The sequence below is a fragment of the Hyperoodon ampullatus genome, assembly GCF_949752795.1.
Source record: "Hyperoodon ampullatus genome assembly, chromosome: 14".
Lineage (NCBI taxonomy): Eukaryota > Metazoa > Chordata > Mammalia > Artiodactyla > Ziphiidae > Hyperoodon > Hyperoodon ampullatus.
In genome coordinates this window covers 73297679-73320177 of record NC_136927.1, presented here as the reverse complement: position 1 = coordinate 73320177, position 22499 = coordinate 73297679, and the positions used below count along the sequence as shown (strand labels likewise).

Below are 22499 nucleotides of genomic sequence, written 5' to 3'. Positions count from 1 at the left end.
ACGCCAGTTCCCATCACGCAGCCTGTCCTCCTTGCCTTTGATCGTCACAGCTTCCCCTGAACGCCTCCTTGGTGCCTCCGAGATAAGCCAGTGACACCACAGCGTTCTCTGGGAGTCTGTGAATGTCCCTTCCCAGCTCTGTACGGCTTCTGGGCTCGGCTGCTCGGGCACCCTTCCCCTGACCACCACCCACCTGGTCCCGGCGCACGTGCACTCAGGTCCGCTCCGTGGCCTGGTGGTCCTGCAACACCGCCAGAGCCTCTTCGACCTGTGGGACACACGGCGGAGGGGTTGGTGCAGCTGCCCCAGCAGGGTCCTGGGAGATCCCTGCCTCCCCACCTCGGCCCGCCGGACGCGAGAAGGCCCGCGCCCAGCCCCGCCGCCCCCTCTGACTGTGCTCACCGGCTCCCGTGGCAGAAACCCACAGCCACCTTCTACACTGCCAGACGGCTGGGGGAACCCTAACCCTTGGGCTGGGTCAGAACACAGCGCCCTGTCGCACAGTCTTGCCTGGGGAGCTGCAGGGAGGCCGCAGGGGCTGAAGCAGCCGGCCCCTCACTAAGGCCCGCTGCCACCTCCACATTCGGCAGGTGTTAGCTGATTTCAGCGAGAAGGTACACTTCACCTGTCTAAGCAGCAGCCTACCAGCTCGCCTAGGAGAGGCCTTGATCGGTAACCCTCCTCTGCCCCCAGGCCTCCCCGCTCCTCGCAGGCTCCAGCCCACCTTGGCGTTGAGGGACTCCGGGGACTCCAGCAGGAGCAGCAGCTCCGAGTTGTCGATCTCCAGCAGCATGCCCGTGATCTTGCCAGCCAGCTGGGTGTGGGCATTGTAGATAAGGGGGTAGAGACGCTCACCTGTATGGAAGAGCCTCTGAGGCTTATGCACACACCTGGCGGACCGCCCGGGCATCCCAGGGCGGGGGTGGTATTGTGGAACGCAGCAGAGGGGGCATCCGGGTTTTTGTCCCAGAACTGCTTCCTCCAGGTGTGTCACTGAACACTCTCGGGGGCCTCTTCCCCAAGTGAGCATAGCCAACCCCGCCTTGGAGGCTGGTGCAAAGAATCAAATTTGACGTTACATGTAAAGTACACTGCCTAGGCTCTGACACAAGGTTGGTTGCTGTTTTCAAGACTACTCTCAAGAAATCACTTGAAGGATCACATTGAAATTCTAGACGGGATACGAGAATGCTGAACTTGACTTCTTGGAGGAGCGAAGCACACAAGATAAACTTACCTTCCACCACTGGGCAATTCGAGTGACGGGGCCTAGTGTTGGTGGTCAGCCCATCTGGGCAACATATGGAGGGTGCAGCCGGGGCTGAAGGTGCTGGGTGCCTTCAGCGGTGGGGGAGGGCTTCTCCCACAAGGGGAGTGAAGATGTTTCCAGGGCACTGCTTACAGAGCCTTCTACCGCCATGAAGCCCATTTAGAATTTTTCTTTGGGGGTGGGTAGTAAAGAGTCAAAACCCCAAGTGAGCCGAGCAAACAACGGCGTGGTGGCAATGGGGGCCTCCAGAGAAGAGTCTGGAGATCCAGATGAAGGAAAGAGGCTGGGAACCACAGCAAGCTCGTTCATTCATTCAGCAGGTAGCGGCCTCCTTAAGCAGGGCCCGCCACAGAGGCCGGGATGGAGATGGACTGCACGGGAGGTCAGGGGCCAGGGGGAACAATGTCTGTTTCCCCAGGGCACGTTTATGTTCTTCCTCCCTGCCGTGGGCACTGGGAGACCGATGAAACTCGGTGACAGCCTCTTCCCATCATGAGAGGTGTGAGGTACCACAGCACCCACCTTAGGGGCCATTTCCTGGCAGAAACCCAAGACCCTACCCTTCTGTGCCCCCTCCTGGCCCCTCATCTCCCCACGTCTGGGGTCTCTCCCAGCCTGAGTCAAAGCCACACAACAGCAGAGCTGGAAGAGATCTCGGGACCATCTGGTCCGACCAGGGTTTTAAGACAAGATGAACAGGGTCCTGGGAAGTAAAGGCCCTTTGGGCAAGTCCACCCGGCAGGTGGGTCAGCACGAGGCCGGGGACCTCGTCCCCACGTCTGACCTCCACTCAAGGCACTTCCCACCAGGTAAGCCAGCTGGTGGTGCCTCCTTCCTGCTCCAGGGTCGAGGAACCAGCCACTCACCGATCATCTGCTTCTGCTCGTGCAGCGGCGCTGCGGCCAGCATGGACGCAGTCAGGGGCTCCTGTCCGGGGACACGCACAGCAGGCTCCTGGACCTGCACATGGTGCCGGGACACATCCCTTAACCACACGGATGGGCAAGGCCTCAAAACACTTACCCTTGTCGGGTAAGCACAGGCCTCCAGGAAGGCTCTGGAAGAGGGGGAGCAGGGGGCAAGGTATGGACAATCGGGCGGGACAGAATCCCTAACAAGGGCACGGTGAACTAGACGACAGTGACGTCCTAGTGCAGACGTGTTCCGTGGTGCTAGGAACCCTATGCATGTTGTCAAGTGAAAGCCACACGTTACTGACCACCTGGTGCTAAAGAAAGCACTTTTTAATCAGGTAGCTCTATGGCCACGTCCCCAGCATGATTTCTGACCCTTTTGCATCTTGGTAACTTTAAAACCATTTTGCTCTCTAAAGCCTACTCTTGTGCATTTTGCAAGAAAGAGTTTGAAGTATACACACAAATTCTAGACAGGATCTGAAAATGCTGAGTTGGAGAGTTTTTTTAGGGGGCAGGGAGATAAATACACAGCTTTTAATTACAGAAGATATTTTCAGTTCTATTCTGCAGATTGATCACATCCTCGCTGCTTACTATGTAAATACTAAGGAAACCCAAGTTAATTTTGGTAATAACCCAGGCAAAGCAAATTGTGATGAACAAACAAAATGTGATCCTGGTCTTTTTTCCCCTCTGTTCGTGGGTGGTGGGTGGGGATATCTCTTCTGATGGTACATGTTAATAAAGGAAACTTTACAAGCCAAGGATAGAAAGAAATCCACGGCCCAGACAGGGCCAGCACCTTAGACAAGGTTCTGAGCCAAGCACCCCCAGAGCCCAAACTCAGTGGGCAGCTGGGCCAGCCTTACCCGGTGGGTGTTGTGTGTTGCCAAGGAACATCTGTGTGTCAGGAGAGGCCCCCTTGGTGAAGAGCATCCTGCCATACCGGGTCCTGTGGTCTGGGTACCGATGTTGGCTGTAAGAGATAAGCAGGGATGGTAAGGCCTGACAGCAACCCAAAGGCATGACACCTCAAAACCAGCATTCATGTAGAATCCCCAGCGCCGAGTAAAGGGTCAGCACGCAGGCGTGCAAACACCCGCCAAATGAAGGAACAGATGCTTGCCTTATAGCCAAAACCTAGGCCCCTGTTCACAGCTGCCACAGTACTTAGGTTCAGATCTGGTGCTGCGCCCCTGCATGTATGATCACTTTCACCCGCATAACACGACGGGAATACTGCTTTCACCTGGATTTTTTTTTTTTTTTTTTGGCCATGCTGCGTGGCATGTGGGATCTTAGTCCCTCGACCAGGGATCGAACCCACACCCCTTGCAGTGGAAGCTCGGAGTCTTAACCACTGGACCGCCAGGGAAGTCCCTCACCCAGATTTTAGACAAGAGGATACCAGGTACAGCAGGTAGAACGACCACAGAGTGAGTCAGCCCCGGACCTGGGTCGGTAGGACCCTGACCCTGAAGCCCACTGCACAGCCTCAGATGCCAGCACTGCCATCCAAGGGGGCCAGTGGCAGGGTCACCGTGGAAGCCGGTTCTGACTCCCTACCAGCAGCAAGCCCCTGCCCACCACTGCACCCACCCTCCGGTTCCACCCCTCCCGGCCCTGCCCACACTCACCCACTCCCTGGGCATGGGGCACCAGGCGTGGCATGTGGGTGGAGATCTGCCTGGCACTGCCGATGGGGAACGAGGGGCGCCGAGACGCGGCTGCTGGCTGGACAACCGAGGCCGCAGGGGGGTAGGCGGCTTGTGGCATAGAGAACATGGAGAAAGTTTAGGTGGAGGGGGACAATCAGGCGGGCACGCTGCACCCTGACAGTTCTGGGGTGAGGAAGGGGATGGGAAGGGGAACCAGAACATTCTGCAGCAGAAAGAGGAGTGAATTCACTGGCAGACCCAGAACTCCAGGGGAGGGCGTTGGAAATCTGCAATTACAAAGCCAACTTCTGTCTACCCAGGACCCCAAGAGGCATAGGTACCAGGACCACACAGCTTGGTGCCCCAGGGCAGCTTCAGGTCAGGGTGAACGTCACTCTTAGAGAAGGACCATTCATCAACAGTGGTGCCAAAGGAGTATTATTTTCTCAGCTTTGCAGGAATTTTCACCCGCACAAATCAGGAGAGCCTTTGGAGCTCACTGAAGATAACAGCTGCGTGTGTGTCTTTTACGGGCTCGGCCCTGTCCTTGGTGAATTACACACATCTCACTCAGGCCCACGTTCACAAAAGGAAACTGAGGCTCAGAGAGGTGACGTGACCCACCCAAATTAACACCCTGGGAAGTGGCAGAGCCAGGCTTGACCCCCCCAAGCTCGTGTCCTTAACCCACCGTGTCACACGCTGCCCCACGGGACCCATGTGGAGGGCAGGGGCTGGGTCACTCACACGAGGGTCTGGGTAGCTGGGCCGTCCACCTGGGGGCAGGCTGGACAGGTGGGCCAGAGCCATAGTATGGGGCCTGGGCTGGAGGCTGTGTGGGACAGAAAGACCTAGAGTGAGGGGGGCTGGCAGCAGGGGGGGTGAGAAACTGCATTCCCTCAGGGACAGCACTATGGGAATTCCACTGTCCCCTACAGGGGACTGGTCATTATAGACCCACAAATCTGGGGTTAAGCCTCCTGCTTCCCACATCAGGAGGTAAATCAGCCCTGAACCCTTCAGGGCAAGATCTCAGGCTCCATCCTTGCCCCTGATGATCTGTACTATAGCCCAGTGACCTGGATAAAAGGGCGACAATCCCACTGTTACCTGTGCCAGCCTAAGTAACTGCTAAGGGGGAGGAATGTTCCCATCCTCAGAGCCGTTCACCTTTCTACAGACATCTTTCTACTCCCTCCAGGTCACACAAGCTCCTTCTCCAAACCAGACCCCTTAGAACGTTAGCATCCAGGAGAGATGTTAGCAGACATCCCACAAAAATAATCATCTAAGTTGGGGATGCTACGTACTCTGCCAGTTTGGGAAAGTCATGGTGCGTACTGGCATATCAGGATAAAAGGAGGTACATAGTAAAGAACTCAAGGCCTCTTTGGCTTAATGCAATATTTCCCCAACGTATTTGACTGCAGAGAATCTTTCAGCATGACATTCATGAATCTCTCCCAGATCGGGAAGCACTGCTTGACAGGGACAAAATTACCCCTGTTAGAGATGGGGTGACAATGGCCGCCTGCCGAGTGAGTTTCCAGCAGAAGCATGTTGGGAATCTCTGTCTGCCTGTGAAGCTCTGATCTTCCTGCCCCACCTGGCTGTCAGGGAAGGGATTCGGACAGGAGGTCACCTGGGGCGCAGCAGGCAGGAAGTAGCTGGCAGGCTGCTGGAAGGAGCCCAGGAGGGGGCTGCCCAGGGCCCGCATGGTGGAGAGGCGTTGCATGTACTGGTTGGTCAGGATGGCCTTCCGCTCCTCCTTGCGCTGGGCCAGTGCCACGTACAGTGGCTTGGTCCCCACGATGCGCCCGTTCATCTCTGTCACGGCCTTCGTCGCCTCTTCTGGAGAGGAAAAACACACAAAGCCAAACCCTTTGCTGTGGCCACCCTCTGTCATCACCTAAAAGCAAGACAAGACAAGGGCTGCTGGGGGTGGAGAAGGAAGACTCCGGGGGCCACGCTCCCCACCCCCCGGGGGGCCCAGCCCAGTACTGAGGGTACCCAGGAGAAACTGCGATTAAGGGGGGTCCTCTCTCACCCACACATTTACTGAGGCCCACCATATGCCAGATGCTTGACACGCCTTCTTACTCGACAGGTGCAGCCACCTGAGCAGGGAGGCACGGCTGCTCCCACTTTACAGGTGATGGAAGTGAGGCTCAGAGTGACTTGTCCAAGACCGGCCCACTTGCTAATGAGGGCTGCTCATCGTTTACTAGACCATTCCCCAGAATGAGTGAGAACAGCTGCATTTCAGAGTTAATTTTGATCTCTAAATTTTCCTTCTGAAAAGATTTTCCTAAGCAGTGATGGAAAGCTGGCTTAAATTGTTACTGTATCTGCCTTCGTCCGTGCGGCTAAAATGAAGTGGGATGGTAGTTCGGGACAGGTTAAAATCTAGGGGCAGGGTTCTTTGGCCAGGCTACAATCTTAAACCTTTCTGTAGGGGTCACTATAATGAAAAATCTGCATTTCAACTACTCCTCGGGTTTTATTAAACTACCCATACAGTTCTTTAGTTCATTTGTGAATTATGGACAAAGTAAGATGCCCTTAAGATTTATATTTCCTAGAGACTCCGTGAAACAGATTTGTATGGAATAGGAAAATAATTTGAATGTGTATTTTTGGTGCTTTATTGTGTTAATTTTCTTTGTGATAGAAACAAAATTCCTTACTATTATGGAAAAAAAAAGAATGACTCACCTAGCCAGTGGGTCATACATTAGCCACAACTCAAACCTAATGCACAGTGCCGGTAGACCTCCATTGCCTCGGCAAGGCACAGAGCCAAGTTCTTTAGGAGTCTGGGGAAGAGGTTCTTAGCCTTTTTTTTAAAATTTTTTATTAAAATAACCTTTCTATTGTGGAATGACTTTAGATTTATAGAAAAGTTGCAAAAATAGTACAGAGTTGCTGTATATCTTTCACCTAGCTTGACAAATGTACCATGTTAACAGTGGGACAAAACTACAATATCCACTGATTGGTACAATACTATTATTATCTACAATGCTATTAACTGAACTGCAGATTTCATTTGGATTTCACTGGACTTTCTAACATTTTTCTCTTCAAGGATCCCATCCATATTGCATATACGATTCTTGATCTTTTTTTAGGGTTGAGACACTGGCCTGACTCCATGAGGACTTGAGCTGAGAACATTTTAAATCTGCTCTATTAGAGCCCATGCTCTAACATCAATGATTTTCAGCTGCACTCTGCTACTCATACAGGGGCCTCGACCTGAGCGTTCACAGATCCCCTCAGGGAGGTCAATGGATAGAATTCTGGGGGTCTGTGAACTCAGATGGGGGGAAAATGGCATCTTTATTTTTACATTAGCATTTCCTTCTATTTTGAATATAGGCGAAGAAAAAATACAGTAGCATTAGCTGTGCTTGTGACTTTGTCAAGAAGAATATTTTCATATCACATTAATTATTGCTGATCTCAAAATCTTTTAGGCTCATTGCTACTTCACTAGATCTTATAGTTTGTTTTTTTTAACCTTTTTCAGCCATACCACGTGGCTTGTGGGATCCTGGTTCCCCGACCAGTGATTGAACCCAGGCCCTCGGCAGTGAGAGCACGGAGTCCTAACCACTGGACTGCCAGGGAATTCCCCTAGATCTTATAGTTTGATGCCTTAATAAAGCAGAACATAGTGCTGTCACCTTAGTATTTTAACAAATATATTTCAATCCAATTGTTTTTTGTAATCTTATGAGTTTTCTTTTATGCATTTAAAAATATCCTCGGAAGGGGCCCATAGGCTTTATGAGACAGCCAAATTTTCTTGGCACAAAAATATTGTCTTAGCAAATTAATAAGAACTTCTGTTAGGTAGTTTTTAAAAAGATAAAATTAGTACAACTAATACTTATGCAGGGACTTCCCTGGTGGTCCAGTGGTAAAGAATCCGCCTTACAATGCAGGGGACACAGGTTCAAGCCCTATCAGGGAACTAAGATGCCACATGCCTCAGAGCAACTAAGCCCACGTGCCAAAACTACTGAGCCCACGCGCCTCAACTAGAGAGCCCACGCCTCAACGAGAGAGCCCGCGTGCCACAAACTAGAGTCCACGCACCCTGTAGCCCACGCGCCACAACTAGAGAGAGAAAAAGCCTCACGCCGCAACTAGAAAGAAGCCTGCATGCCTCAGTGAAGATCTCCCGTGCCACAACTAAGACCCACTGCAGCCTAAATAAATAAAATAAAAAATACTCATGCATAGCTTACTATGAACTTAATCTCTATGAAGTGCTTATAACACTATCATCTCATTTTCAATCACTATTTTATAAAATAGAAAATATATTAAATTTTATAAGTATATATAAACTTATGTAAAATTCCCATTTTATAACAAGATGGTCCACCCCACTGTGTGTCAACTCTAAGCAATCCAGATTTTGTACAATTCCCTTCATTCAAGGGGTCCTCAAGGAGGTCAGTGAATCTCCTGAAATTATATGCAAGGTATGTGAACAATTAGATCATTATTTCACTACTTATCGTGGGCAGGTGCTCCACTTGCAGGCTTTTTAGTTCTCAGGACACCTCTAGAAGTAGGTCATGTTGCTCCCATTTTACAGATGGGTAAACAGGGTCCAAATGGCAATGTCACTTCCTTCAGGCTCTACAGGTAGTTAATGGTAGGACTGGGATTTAGACCTACTTCTGATTAACTTTAAAATCCCAGCTTCCAACCATAATACTACACCAAGTATGCATGTGCCAGGAAAGAGGGCCCAGAGCTTTTTATAAATCAGATTTATCAGTTTACTGATTGATAAATTTAATCAGATTTCCTGATGCTTAATTCACATGTCCCACAGCTTTCTGTCTCTTTTTTGGGGGAAAGGTTCTTAACTCAAAAATTATTAGAACCTCTTCCCCAAGTACCAGGCTCCCTGAAGGACATTTTAAATTGAATTCAACAGGCAAAAGAACTTCTAGACCACGTCCTAAGAGCCCAACCATCACACCACACGTGCAGGTCCTCAGCCCCGTCACCCACACTGACCTCTTTGGAAAGTCCTTCATTCCCACCTGCAGCTCCCTACCTCCTCACAGTCAAGTCAAACGCTGCTGCCACTGCCACTTCTTACAGGAAGCCCTCCTTCCTGTTCCGCTGAGCTCCCGCAGCTCTGCCTCCTCCACTTACCCCACCCCCACCCCACCTACAGTAGATTTGAGTTAGTGATGCATCCGATTTCCCCACTAGACTACAAGTTACTCAAGGGCAAGGACTACGTCTGACTTATTCCTGTGTGCTTCCCACAGGGCCTGGCAAAACAGCAGGTGCTCAAGTATGGAATGAACGAACACTAGGTCTTCTTAAAATTACGTGGGGATCTTTTAAAATTAAGATGCCCAGAGCTCTACATTCAGTTTGTCTGACTCGGGTGTCTATTTAAGAGCTCTCCAGGGTATTTTAACGAGAAGCCAGGGTTCAGAACCATCCAGGAGGCCCACCGCCCACCCTCATCTTATAGATGAGGCTCGGAAGACATCTGCTCAAGGTCACAGAGCCAACATCACATCTCTGCTGCTAGGAGGGCACACAGTAGCTGCTCAATACGTGGGGAAGAATGAGTGAAGAATGATGCAGCCCAAGCCTCTCATTTTCCAAATGGGGCAACTGAGGCCCGGAAACGGGTTATGTCACCCACCAACAAAAGTCAATGGAAATTCTGAGACACAAATTTCTGGAATCTGGCATACAGTAGGCACTCAATAAATGCTTGTTGAATGAACCTCGGTTACAGTGAGCCCCAGCAAGTCCAGCTGTGTGACTGGGACTGTATTTCTACCCTCTTCCCCTCCAGCCCAGACAAGGCTGCAGTTGGACAACAAACTCCAATGGGGTCAGACCCAGCTCCCAAACTCCAGAAGGAGCAGCGCAGCACCAAACCCCTGGAAGCCCCGGGGCGGGGACGGGGGTGTGCGTGGGCAGTGAGGATGGGAGGGGAAGGCTACCGATCCCCTGTGGGCGCCCCCGGCCCTCACCTTGGCACTGGTGATCACTCCATAGGGAGAGAACTCTTTCCTCAGTTTCTCATCATTGATGGAGTCATCCAGGTTCTTCACATACAGGTTCACACCCTAGAAGGAAAGGATACCTGCTAGATGTGCCCCTTCCCCTCCAAGCCCCAGAATGACTTGGGGTGGGGGGAGGGGCTAACGTGGGCCAAGGGGGCACTGGAAGCCCCGCCCACCAAGCCTCCGTTCTCAGTCTCATGCAGCACCCCTGCACCTCACCCATCACTCAGCGAGTCCATCACCTGGAAGCTGCAGCCCCTCCCCACTCCGCGCATCTCTAAAGCCAAGTTCCCAGAAGCGGGATTGCTGGAGGAGGGAGTCGCATTCAGGGTTGCCCACACACAGACACTTTCACGTCGAAGCAGCTGCCCCACAGGAAGCCTGTCCCTCACCTGGTAACGGGTCAGCCGGTCCTGCTTCATCTGCTCAAACCTGCGCTTCAGCTCATTCTGCCGCTCCACCCGCTTCTGGGCCCGGCCTACGTAGAGCAGCCGTCCACTCACCTCCCTCCCGTTCATGTCCATCACAGCCTGTGCAGAGAAGAGGCAGCCAGAGGGCTTGGTAACCACCCCCACGAGGCCTTGGCCTTAGCCCTGACCTCCAGTCCCATCTTCTGGGCCCAGACGGGGCCACCTGCAAGCCAGGCTGGCCTTGTTGGCTGAGAATAATTAGTACCAGGATCCAGGCCATTTAAAGTGAATCCATTTTTTAAAAACATGGGACAGAATTTCAGAGTAAACTATAGATTTTTTAAAAATTGATTTGGGCTCTACTTGAAAAAGTGAAATTGAAATTTGCAAAGTTTCCCGTGATTTAACATTTAGGTTCTAACTGTAACTACACACTGATGATTAGAACAAAGCAACAAGCATAATTCTTTCAAAAGGGCGTGATGGCGTAATCAACATCCTTCATGTTGGGTTTCACAGCACAGAGAACCATTTTTGCTATGAGGACTTTAGAAACATTTGCTTCTTAACCCTTGATTTTTTTTTTCTTCAGTTAACTGGCCTAAGCCTGCCAGATCCCAAACTGTCAGTGGCTTTGATTGCATGAATTCCTACATCTTCTGCAAGACGTGTAATGTCTTAATCCATAAGGACCTACTGTATAGCACATAGAACTTGACTCAACACACTGTAATCACCGAAAAAGAATGTATAAGACTGGTAAGAATCTGAAAAAGAATATATAGATATAGATGTCTCTGTGTAAGTGAATCAAGTTGCTATACACCAGAAAGAAACATAACAATGTAAATCAGCTATACTCCACTATAAAAATAAAGATAAATTATTTTTTTAAAAAGGGAGGGAGAGAGAAATTGTTACTAAATTCGTTCAGGGGTGGTGACCCAACCTGGTGTCACATAAAAAAAAAAAAAAAAAAAAGACATGCAATGTCTCTCTGCAATCCACTAATAATGAACTGAATTGGCATTGACCTATCTGCAAAAATCAGACCCATGTGAGTACTGACTCAAAGGTTTGGATTAGACATTGGTGTTAGGGAGGAGAAATATTTGAATGGGAACTGACTTTTTAAGTGGTCAGTTCATTAGTAAATATTTTCACATAATGACTTGCTTCCCTACGTAGACATGCAAACATATGTAAATATATGTAAAAACACTCTGGGGGCCCAAGAACTGCCTGATCTATAGCAGTCTTAAAGGTCATTAGCAGGGAACTTCCCTGGTGGTCCAGTGGTAAAGAATCCCCCTTACAATGCAGGGAACGTAGGCTAGATCCCTGGTCAGGGAATTAAGACACCACATGCCGTGGGGCAACTAAGCCCGTGTGCCACAACTACTGAGCCTGCACGCCTCAACTAGAGCCCGCGTGCCACACACTACAGAGCCCACACACTCTAGACCCCGTGTGCCACAACAAAGAGCCTACGTGCTGCAACGAAAGATCCCGCATGCCTCAACAAAGATCCTGTGTGCCACAACTAAGACCCGACGCAGCATTAAATAAATAAATAAATAAATAAATAATAAATCTTAAAAAAAAAAACCCCAAAAACAGGTCATTACCAAAGTCTCCAAGACCTTGGCGTCTATGGTTTCCCCTGCCAGCTTCACTGCTTTACTCCAACTTGTCATTTTATAGTTGGGGCAACCAAAGTCTACAGAGAGGGTGGGACTTGTCCAAGGAAACACAAGAAGTTACCTTTCAAAGGAGCCCTTTACTTAAGAACAAAACTTCAGGGTCAGAAAGAGTTGGTTCTAATCCCAGTGCTCTCTCCCCCTAGCTACAACCTGGTGGAACCTGATAACCACAGTAGAGCCCACACTGGTGGGAGGAGACAGGACAGTGTATGCAAAATCAGGTAGCACCTTGCCTGTGGTAAGTGCTCAGTGAGAAGTGGCTGCTATCAAGATGGCCCCAGGATCCAGGTCTCCAGCCAGAATCCACCATGAGCTGAGCTCTCCCATGACCAGTGATCTTAATGGGGCAGGAGCTACAGAAAGAGCTTCACGGTGGGAGGCAAAAATCAGACATGATCCCTGCTTTGTTACTCACGCTGTGACCTTGTACCATTCCCTTGCTCAGTAGATATGTATCTGGTATCTACCAGCAGTGCAATACTAGAGATTTAACGGTGACATGAGACCCAGCCCCTGCCCTCAGTTCTATCCGTGGAGATCTGAGCTAATGATGGAGACGGACAGGAGGGGCACCTTGTCAGAAGCACTGAGGACAGGAAGAGGTGGCTTCCTAAAGGAGGGAAAAGTATAAGCTGAGACCCATTGAGACCCATCAATAATCTACAGCTATGCTGTCCAACATGGCAATCACTTGTTGCATGCAGCTACTGAATACTTGAAAAATGGCTAGTCTGAACTGACATGGACTAGAGGTACCAGATTTCAAAGACGTAGTACAAAAAAGGGACTGTAAAATCTCACTTTTTATCAATGTAAATATTACAGCACAATCAATTATATCAATATTATATCACATTGAAGTGATAATTTGAATAAGTTAAATAAAATATATTATTAAAGTTGCAGTGTTTCTGTGGTTTTTTTTAACCCTTTTTAATGTGGCTACTGGACAATTTTGAACTGCACATGTGGCTCATGTTATATTTCTATTGGACAGCATTGGTCTAAAGAGTAGGGGAGGGGAAGTGTTTTGAGAAAACAATATTTTCAAAGTCTTGGAAGCAAGGAATAACATGGCACTTCCCCTCCCTGGCCTCAATCCCACCATCAATTCAAGAAGAGGGTCATGGCTGTCTCAGAGGCCCCTAGTAGCTCCCATGCTGCAAGATTCTATGAAAAAAGCCAGCCAGCCTCAGGGTATGGAAGCAACCAGAGGAGGCTGAAGGCGTCTGCCTTCACCCCAGGCAGGAAGGACCCTGGCTTGTGTGGACTCATGCTGGGGAGGGACTATTTCCTCCACAGGCAGCTGGAGCCCTCCGCTCCTGATCTCCCTTCCTCCTAGTCCTGGCTCCGCACCTCCTCCATGAAACAGGGCCATGGGGAGCTTCCTACCTTCTGGGCTTCCTCATGCGTCTCAAAGTTGACAAAGCCAAAGCCGCGGGAGTGGCCGCCGTCATCCCTCATCACCTTGACACTCAGTATCTTCCCTGGGAAGGGCAACCTGTCTCAAAGGGGAGTCGGGCAAGCCCTGAGACATCCCCTCCCTTCTCCCAAGTCTTCAGGAAGCCCCAGGGGGCACCCCCGTCCCAGCCCAAGCTGGGAGTAGAGGAGAAGTGATCCCCAGCTCCCTTGGGGAACACGCCCACCAAACTGGGAGAAGAGGTCCTGCAGGCACAGCTCATCCACGTCCACGTGGAGGTTCTTCACGTAGATGTTGGTGAACTCCATGGCCCGAGCTCCCAGCTCTGCATCCCGCTCCCGTCGGGGCTTAAAGTGGCCAACAAAGCTGTGGACACACCAACGGGGAGGCAGCTGCCTATGGCTACCATCGGCCACCCCCATCCCTGCCCCGGCCCACCCAGTAAGCCTGGGTCACTTGAGTCAATTGCCGCTGGCCTTCAGGATCTCTGTACCCCTCATCAAGGGACTGGGCAGGGCAATGCTCCTTGGATGGCATACATCCAAGGACTGGCCACTTCCAACAGCCAAGCTTCTATGTTCCAGCGTAAGGTTAAGATGACTTCATTCTTGGGGCAAAGGCACACGATCTCCTACTGCACATGAGGCAGCTGAGTGCTCAGGAGATAAGAGCACAAATTTGGGAGTCACACAGACAAGGGCTTGAATCCTCGCTCTGCAGTTACCAAGCTGTGTGACCCTGGGCAAGTTACTTAACCTCTCTGAGCCTCAGTGTTCTTTCCTGTAAAACTGGGGATCAAACTCACATCACAGGGATTTGCTTATTCATTTAACACGTACTGGCTGCACTGGGGAAGTGGCTGTGAGAGAACCAGATGTGGTTTATGCCAGTATTGCTGGGGCGGGGGAGGGGGCACTGAAATCATTTAAATACATTATGAATTTTAAAAATTGTAATTTCCAAGTCCACATAAACACATCTAGGAAAGTATCCTAGATTAAGAAAAACAAAGCAAGCATAAGAAAATTTGATGGTACCTATAAGACAGCGGTCCCCAACCTTTTTGGCACCAGGGACCGGTTTCGTGGAAGACAATTTTTCCACGGACGGGGGTGGGGATGATTTGGGCAGTAATGCGAGCAATGGGGGGATGGTTCAGGCGGTAATGCTATCGATGGGGAGCGGCAGATGAAGCTTCCCTCACTCACCCACCACTCACTTCCTGCTGTGCAGCCCGGTTCCTAACAGGCCACAGACCACTACCGGTCCACGGCCCGAGGGTTGGGGACCCCTGATACAAGACATTTAGCACAAACGAGTGATAGCTGACACCAAAAATTGAGGGAAACTGAGTGACAAAGGAAAATAGGCAAACTAAAAGCTGACAAAGATAGAAACACACTTCTGGAGAACTGGGAAAAGCCGCCAAAGTTCTGATTCACTGACAGGAGGCTACCCTGAGAAACTCTGGACAAAATGACTCTAGGTGCATCTCCCACCCCAAAGCTTCCTCCACTGCTTAGTCTCGGGCATGGGGCTGGGCCATCCGATGGGCAGAACCAGAACTGGGGGAGGCAACTGCCAGAGCAGATTCTCTCCAGCATCTGCACCTCAACTTTCCCATCTGTGAAGTGGGGATGATGCCAAACTTAAAGGCATGAAAATGGCAGGCTAAGCATATGCCAACCTTCCTTCCTGTCCCCAGATCTCAGGAAACAAAAGGTTTAATAAAATTCACAGCCATGCTGAGAAGGCTGGAAAACGGACAAAAATCACTCTGTCCATTGATGATTTGGCCATTAGCTGTTCCTGCTAGAATTTCTAAAGCATCGCCCCATTTGCTACTCAGAACCCCTCTAATGCATATCAGCAGCCCCATGTTTTACTTGAGGAAAGAGAGTCCCTGGGAGATTGAGCAACACGTCCGAGGCCACACTGCCAGGAAGGATACCAGCAGCTGCTCAGTGCCAGGCACCCATTAGACGGTGGCAGTACTATGGGTCCTAAGTTGGTGGTACCATGATTCTGCTCCTTTAGCCCTGGCGCCACCCACATCCCACCACTCACACTTTGCGGTCATTCAGCAGCATCCCGTTCATGGTGCTGATGGCGTTCTGTGCAGCCTCGTGGGTCTCAAAATGCACAAAGCCAAAGCCTCGGGAGCCATGATCATCACACACCACCTGGGCCACAGGGAAACAGGACATGAAAAGCATCCAACAGAGAAAAAGTTTGGCAACGGCAATAATGACTAATATCTGAGTGCTTGCCCTGTGCCTGTGAAGACAATCCTATGTCGCACAACAGCCCTATTTTAGAGATGGGAAACGAAAGCTCAAAGAGGTCAATCTACTTGCTTAAGATCACACAGTAAGGAGGGATAGAGTCCTCAAACTGAACACAGATCTCACCTATACCACAGACCAGCTTTTAATGATCTTCCTAAAGCGATGGATAAAAGAATTAGATTCAAGCCACCTTCCCCCCTTTCTGCGTCTTTGTTTCTAACAGCAAGTTAGAAACAACCCGAGATCCATCAAGAGGAGACTGGTTAAGCAAATTACAGTATATTCATCTTGGTCTGCTGTATGTGCATAGTTGAAGAGAATGTGGTAGATTTCACGGCTGGCAGGGTTACCTGTAAGGTATACTGTTAAGTGGGTGGGGGAAAAATCAAGCCCATTTGGGTTAAAGTGGGCATCTATACTTTTGAGAAACCTTTTGGCATTTTTTGGTAACATTCAATTATATTTCCACTAACACAAGAAATACATATTTAGGGGAAACTTTTGGAAAGTGAGAGCGAGAGAGACAAAGAAATAGGGAAAGATTGAGAAAGTGAGGAAGAGAGGGGAAAGAAAGAAGGAAGGAAGGAAGGAAAGCAGGAAGAGAGAAAGTGTGGGATGGTTTTTTTTTTTTTAATTTATATACCATTTTTAAAAGGTTACTTTCCATTTACAGTGATTACAAAATATTGGCTCGATTCCCTGTGTTGTACAATACATCCTGGAGCCTATCTTTTTTTTTTTTTTTTTTTTTTTTTGCGGCACGCGGGCCTCTCACTGTTGTGGCCTCTCCCGCTGCGGAGCACAGGCTCCAGACGCGCAAGCTCAGCGGCCACGGCTCACAGGCCCAGCCGCTCTGTGGCATGTGGGATCCTCCCGGACCGGGGCACGAACCCGTGTCCCCTGCATCGGCAGGCGGACTCTCAACCACTGCGCCACCAGGGAAGCCCTGGAGCCTACCTTAAACCCAATAGTTTGTACCTCCCACTCCCCGTCCCCTATATTGCCCCTCGTCCCCCTCCCCACTGGTAACCACTAGTTTGTTCTCTGTATCCGTCCTCTGTATTTGTGAGTCTGCTTCTTTTTTTATTATATTCACTCGTCTGCTATAATTTTTAGATTCCACGTATAAGTGATATCATATAGTGTTTGTCTTTCTCTGTCTGACTTATTTCACTTAGCATAATGCCCTCCAAGTCCATCCACATTGCTGCAAATGGCAAAATTTCATTCTTTTTTATGGCTGAGTAGTATTCCACTGTATATATAAACCACATCGTCTTCATCCATTCATCTGTTGATGGACACTTAGGTTGCTTCCATATCTTGGCAGGGAAATTTTTAAAACAGACACACACGAAACTGTTAATAATTATTTCCGGGAACTAGAGTTGAAAGCAGTTGAAAGCGACATAATTATTTCCGGGAACTAGAGTTGAAAGCGACGAAAGCTTTTTTCCTTTATTCCTTTCCAGGTTGTTTAAACTTTACCAATTAATCTATTATTTCAACAGCAAACTTGTTTCAAATTTTGAAAAGACCCACAAGCATACTACCCCCATTCTGTAGGGCTCCCGACTCAAGTTAGGACAGACCTCGCAAATGGGAAAGATCTTCAGTTCACAGAGTTCCTGTCCCTCTGGCTGAACTTGCACTAAGACCCCTATTGACCATCTCATGGGGTCCACGGCTCCACTCATCCTTGCAGCCACCGCCCCGGCTCAATTAAGTGACATTTTCTGCCTCGACCACTACCCCAGCCTCCCAACCCAGCTTCTGGGCTGACCACTGGGACGCTTTTACCAAAATGTAACTGTGACCATGTCCCTCTGGGAAATAATCTCCAGTAGCTCCTACAATCCACAGAACTATACCAACTTGGCATTTGAGACTCTCCAATTGGCCCTTCACAAGTCCTGCTTCCAAGTCCACACCCAACACGCACCCCTCCAGCCCCAAGCAGGGTCCCTCTGCTTTCAACTCAAGCCCAGGCCTGTCATTCAGATTTAATCACATTGACTGGGTTCCACTCTGAGCCAATCACCTGCTAAGGGCATCACACACTGTTATATTTGTCATCAGAACCCTTCCAGGCAGTTCTTAACCCCTGAGCCCCAGCTGCCTGATTGGGGAAAATGGGAATAAATGACTTGTCCGAGGTCGGCCAGCCAGCAGAAGTAACTATTTGATTCCTGTAGATGCTTAATGAGATGCTCGCTACTCTTTCAAGGGCTATCTATATTGTGAAGATTATGTGAGTTAATATACATTCACAACCACCCTAAGAGGTAGGTTCTACCACTGCCCCCTTTTATAGAGGAAACTGAGGTATGGAGAGGTTAAACAACCAGCCCAAGGCCACACTGCCAGGAAGTGGAAGAGGCAGGATTTGAACCCAGGACACTTGGCCCCAAAGTCCAAGGTCTGGACTCCATGACTCTGTCATGCTGACTCTCTGCTTGGTAGGCTGGGCTGAACTTTGCACTTGAGTGGCGTGACCCCAAGCCTAGTGGAGTTCCACGGTGCCTCAGAAACCTTTCCTCAGCCCCAGGGCACTCTCCTTTCTGGGCCTTTGACTCCCCGGATCCCCATGCATTCCCCTCAGAGCCCAATTTCCAGCTGTTCCTAAAAGTCTCACCATCTCCAACCAGCCTGAGAGCCCCTGGTGGCACACAAGGAATAGTTCTAACACAGAGGGGCCATCACTCCCAACCTCTCCCCCTACCCCTGCCATCTCCCCAGAAGGGTGGACATGCCAGAAGCTATAGGGTAACTGACCAGCCATCCTCATAAAACCTAAAAGCAAACACCAGGGGAACGGACCACACTGAATGCCTTGTATCTAACCAGGCCCAAAACAGGGCTTCATTAGGCCTGCAAAGACTTGCCTGAGTCTCACAGAACTTTCTGTCCAATCCTCAGTGGCCCAGAGGAAGGCTCAAGGCCTGGATAACGGGGACAGACATACTCTTCCCTGTTAAGTTAGCTTCAGCTAAGCCAGCAAACCTATTGGTTCAGATCCTGCCTTGGCCACTGACCTCCCACCCCTATAATATATAACTGTGAACAAGTAACCCCAACTCTGAGCCTCTATGCCCTCCAGGGTAACTCCAGGATCCTCCTATTTGCATCTTAAGAGGCCATTTTGGGAAATTCAGTGAGGATGTGTATGCAGAAAATCTAGCACATAGAAAGTTCTGGATAAATCTGCTGTTATCACTGTAAGAGCCTAGCACACAGTTAAGACTCTCTCTCTTTTCCATTGATCCTCAAAGACAGGGAACAGCCCTTTCTGTCTATCATGGCATGCCCTTAGCAGCTACTGCACCTCCTCCAGTCTGTCTGCCCCTCTGAGTCACAGGGATATCCCCTCACTCACAGAGAGGTGGTGAGGCCTCACTTGAGAACTGCAGGACTGTACCTGGCACATAGTAGGAGTCAAGGAAGAGTTCTAACACAGAGGGTGCCATCACTCCCCATCCCCCCTGCTGCCTCCCCAGAAGGCTGGACATGCCAAAGGCTGCAGGGTAACTGACCAGCCACCCTTATAAAATCTAGCGGACAAAACACCCAGGGTCAAGCCCTATCAGGACAGACTGATCTGCTGCATGGCCCCTGACCCTCAACTACAAAGTCAGAGAAATGACCACAGCCCTTCCCAAATGATAATACAGCCATTAGCTCAACAAATATTTATTGAGCACCTACTATGTTTTCACATCTCAGGTACTTGGATACAGTGGTGAATAAGAACAAGATCCCTACTCCTAGGAAACTTCCATTCTATTATAAGAGAAATGTTACAAACAAGGTCTGGTCCATTGCCATCATGGCCTTCCTGTATCTACTTGCTTTGTCCTATAATTTCTACTGCCCTCTCATTCTGAATTTGGGCTGTTCTCATGACTTACTTTGGCCAGTAGAACGCAACGAAATGATAGTGCGCTAGTTCTGAACCTAGGTCTCAAAAGGCCAGGTGAGCTTCCACTCTGTCTCCTGGGACCCTGCTATTGCCATGAGAATAGCCTGGGCTAGCCTGCTGGAGGATGAAAGCCCACAGGAAGGAAAGCCGAGACGGTCCAGCTGACAACCACCCACTCCCTAGAAGCAGAGCCATCCAGCTCTCAGTGGGCAAACAAAGGAACCCAGCCAAGAGCAGAAGAACTGCACAGCTGAACTCAGCCCCAACCGCCAATGGCTGAATCACGAGCGGAATAAATCACTGTTGTTGACAGCCACGAAGTTAGGAGGTGGTTACAGAGCAAGAGCCAGTTGATACGTAGGTGATCACTAAAACTGAGGACAACTACCATTGAGGTGCTTGCTGAACCTGGATCTTTACTGATGAGGTGCTGCTTGGTATCCCTCTACCACCACACAGGTGTCTAACACAGACACCCCCCCCCCCCCGCAAGAGGCACACCCACCTTGCAAGAGAGGATGTTCCCAAAGGTGGAGAAGGTGTCATACAAGGCCTTGTTGTCAATGGAGTCTTCCAGGTTCTTGATGAAGATGTTGCCGACACCCGACTTGCGAAGTCCTGGGTCTCGTTGGGACCACATGATGCGGATAGGCTGGCCTTTGATCACCTCAAAGTTCATTGTGTCCAGTGCCCGCTCCGCTGGACAAGAGAGAGAAAGGAGCTAGTGAAGGGGATTTTCTTTCCCTGAGCCCCAAGGATCATAGTTGGGAACTGAGCCAAAAAAGAAAAAAAGAAAAGAGCCACTGTCTGGGTCTCACTTGAGATAAGAGCTTGAAGGTTCAGGAGGGATAAACAGAAAGAATTCATGTGTGTGGTGCTCCTCCCACCTTCCAGGTAGGATCTCCTTCAACTCTTCACCGTAATGACGTGAGCAGGAATTCCTATCCCCATTTTACAGAAGGGTAAACTGAGGCTCAGAAAGGGGAAAGATCAGGAGGGTCCCTATGACAAGGGTGGCAGCAGTTTGAGGAAACTGAAGCTCAGAGGTGCTGAGCAGCAGAGTTGAGATTTGATCCCAAGGAAGTATGGCTTTCGGGGAAGTGAACATCACCCCTCTGAGCCCACTTCTACACCTGTAAAGAGGGGATGATGACAATACTACCCACCTTTCTACATCTAACAAAGGGAGAGAATACCACCTGCCTCCAGGTTGTCAGACAGACTGAAAATTAAATAAGGTGTGCAAGGTGCCTTGTACTTTGTGCCTGGCACAAAACAGGTGTCTGGTATCAGTAGTATGTCTAAAAACAACAGCCTATGCCCATTCTTCTGCCAGGTGGTATGCTGTCCCCTGCTTCAGGGACACCTCTGGTTTCAGAGGGTTTGGAGGGGAACTGTGGAATACTCAGTGGGCAAGTTTCAAGAAGTCTGGGTTTTCCATCTAGTCCTGCCATAAACACCCAGGAGTAAAATCCTTCTCCTGTCTGGAGCTCAGTTTCTCCACCTATGAAGTCTGGCAAAAAGGCCAGGTTGTACAGGGCTTGGAGGAAGATGGCAAGAGGCAGTGGGTGGGTAAAGCAGAGCAGAGGGGAAGGCTCCCAGGAATCCAGCTCTGCCACCTGCTGGGAAACCGGCAGAACCACCACAGCAAACTCCCAGATCAGGGAACCTCCCCATCCTCCCAGGAGACTCAGAGTAAAGGCACCCCCCTTTCGGACTTGGCTGGGGCAGGGGTATTTTTGGTTATGTTTCTGGAGTCTTACACCTGAACGCTATAGTTACTGTGATTTTTCTCGGGTTAGCACTTACCGAGGGCTTACAATGTACCACGTGATACTGGAGCTACTTCATAGACAAAGCCCTCCATTCCTTCCATGCTACTGGGAAAAAAGGCTTAGCCTCACTTTACAGATGAAGAGATGCCAAGCGTGAAATCTTGCTCAAGCTCGCGCCCTAGTGGCAGAGCTCCAACAAAACCCTGCGCTCTAATCTCTCTCCTCTCAACACCTAGCTGACAAGCTCTGATCAATCCTATCAGCTCTGAGAAAGGGGTCGTGGAGCCTGGAGCGCAGGCAGCTTTTCTCGGTTCCCGAAGGTGGAGGCGCCTGGTGCAGACCTCGGGTCCGGCTGCCGGGAAAGGCCACAGCCCGAGGCCGAGCTCGCCCGCTCATCACCCGTGTCTTCTCGGGCATCTTCCTCACCGGGTGCTTTGAATTGCTCATCCTCCCAATCACTCTATAAAGCAGGTACCACCCCCATTTTGCAGACAGGCAACTGAAGCTCAGAATGATTCATTTGCTCAAAGCCGCACAGCTGCCGGCTTTCTAATCCCAGGTCTGGCTGACCCCAAAGCCCTTGGCTGTTTTCACTGTCTTAACAGCTCTTCCGGAAAACGGAGCACCAGTAAAACACAGTAGGAGCACACTAACTGCTAGTTCCTGTCTCCGGGGCCTTTCGGAGCCCCTTCCAAGGCCTTGTATCTCTGGACCTCAGTTTCCCTGGCTGCAAAATGGAAGATTTTGCAGGAGTAGCCAGAGATGAAAGGGCGCGCGGGTGGCTGGGATGCTGTCTGCCTGTCTGTCGGTGGGTCGGTCCGCCCCCCTCCCCCAGGGGCTCACCGTCGGCCGGCTGCTGGAAGTTGATGTAGGCGTAGCCCAGCGAGCGGCGGGTGGCCACGTCGCGGCACACGCGGATGGACAGGATGGGGCCAGCGGGCGAGAACTTCTCGTAGAGCATGGCCTCAGTCACGTCGGGGTGCAGGTCGCCCGCGTAGAGCGAGGCGAGCGGGTAACCCGGGCCGCTGGAGTTCATGGTGGAGCGCGCGGCCCCGCGTTCGGCGCCCACGTGCGCTC

The 22499-nt window shown here is 50.2% G+C and overlaps 1 protein-coding gene across 1 annotated transcript; it reads right to left on the bottom strand.

Annotated features, from left to right (window-relative positions):
- Positions 1–214: 214 nt before the first annotated feature.
- Positions 215–22458, bottom strand: PABPC1L (poly(A) binding protein cytoplasmic 1 like; the record flags this gene model as incomplete). The annotated part of the gene is made up of 14 exons (XM_079719101.1): positions 215–268; positions 725–855; positions 2137–2230; positions 3057–3163; positions 3825–3953; positions 4593–4677; positions 5488–5754; positions 9875–9970; positions 10300–10437; positions 13413–13507; positions 13667–13806; positions 15508–15623; positions 20153–20346; positions 22266–22458. 14 exons carry the CDS (start codon positions 22456–22458, stop codon positions 215–217), a joined length of 1839 nt encoding a protein of 612 aa, XP_079575227.1.
- Positions 22459–22499: the final 41 nt, after the last annotated feature.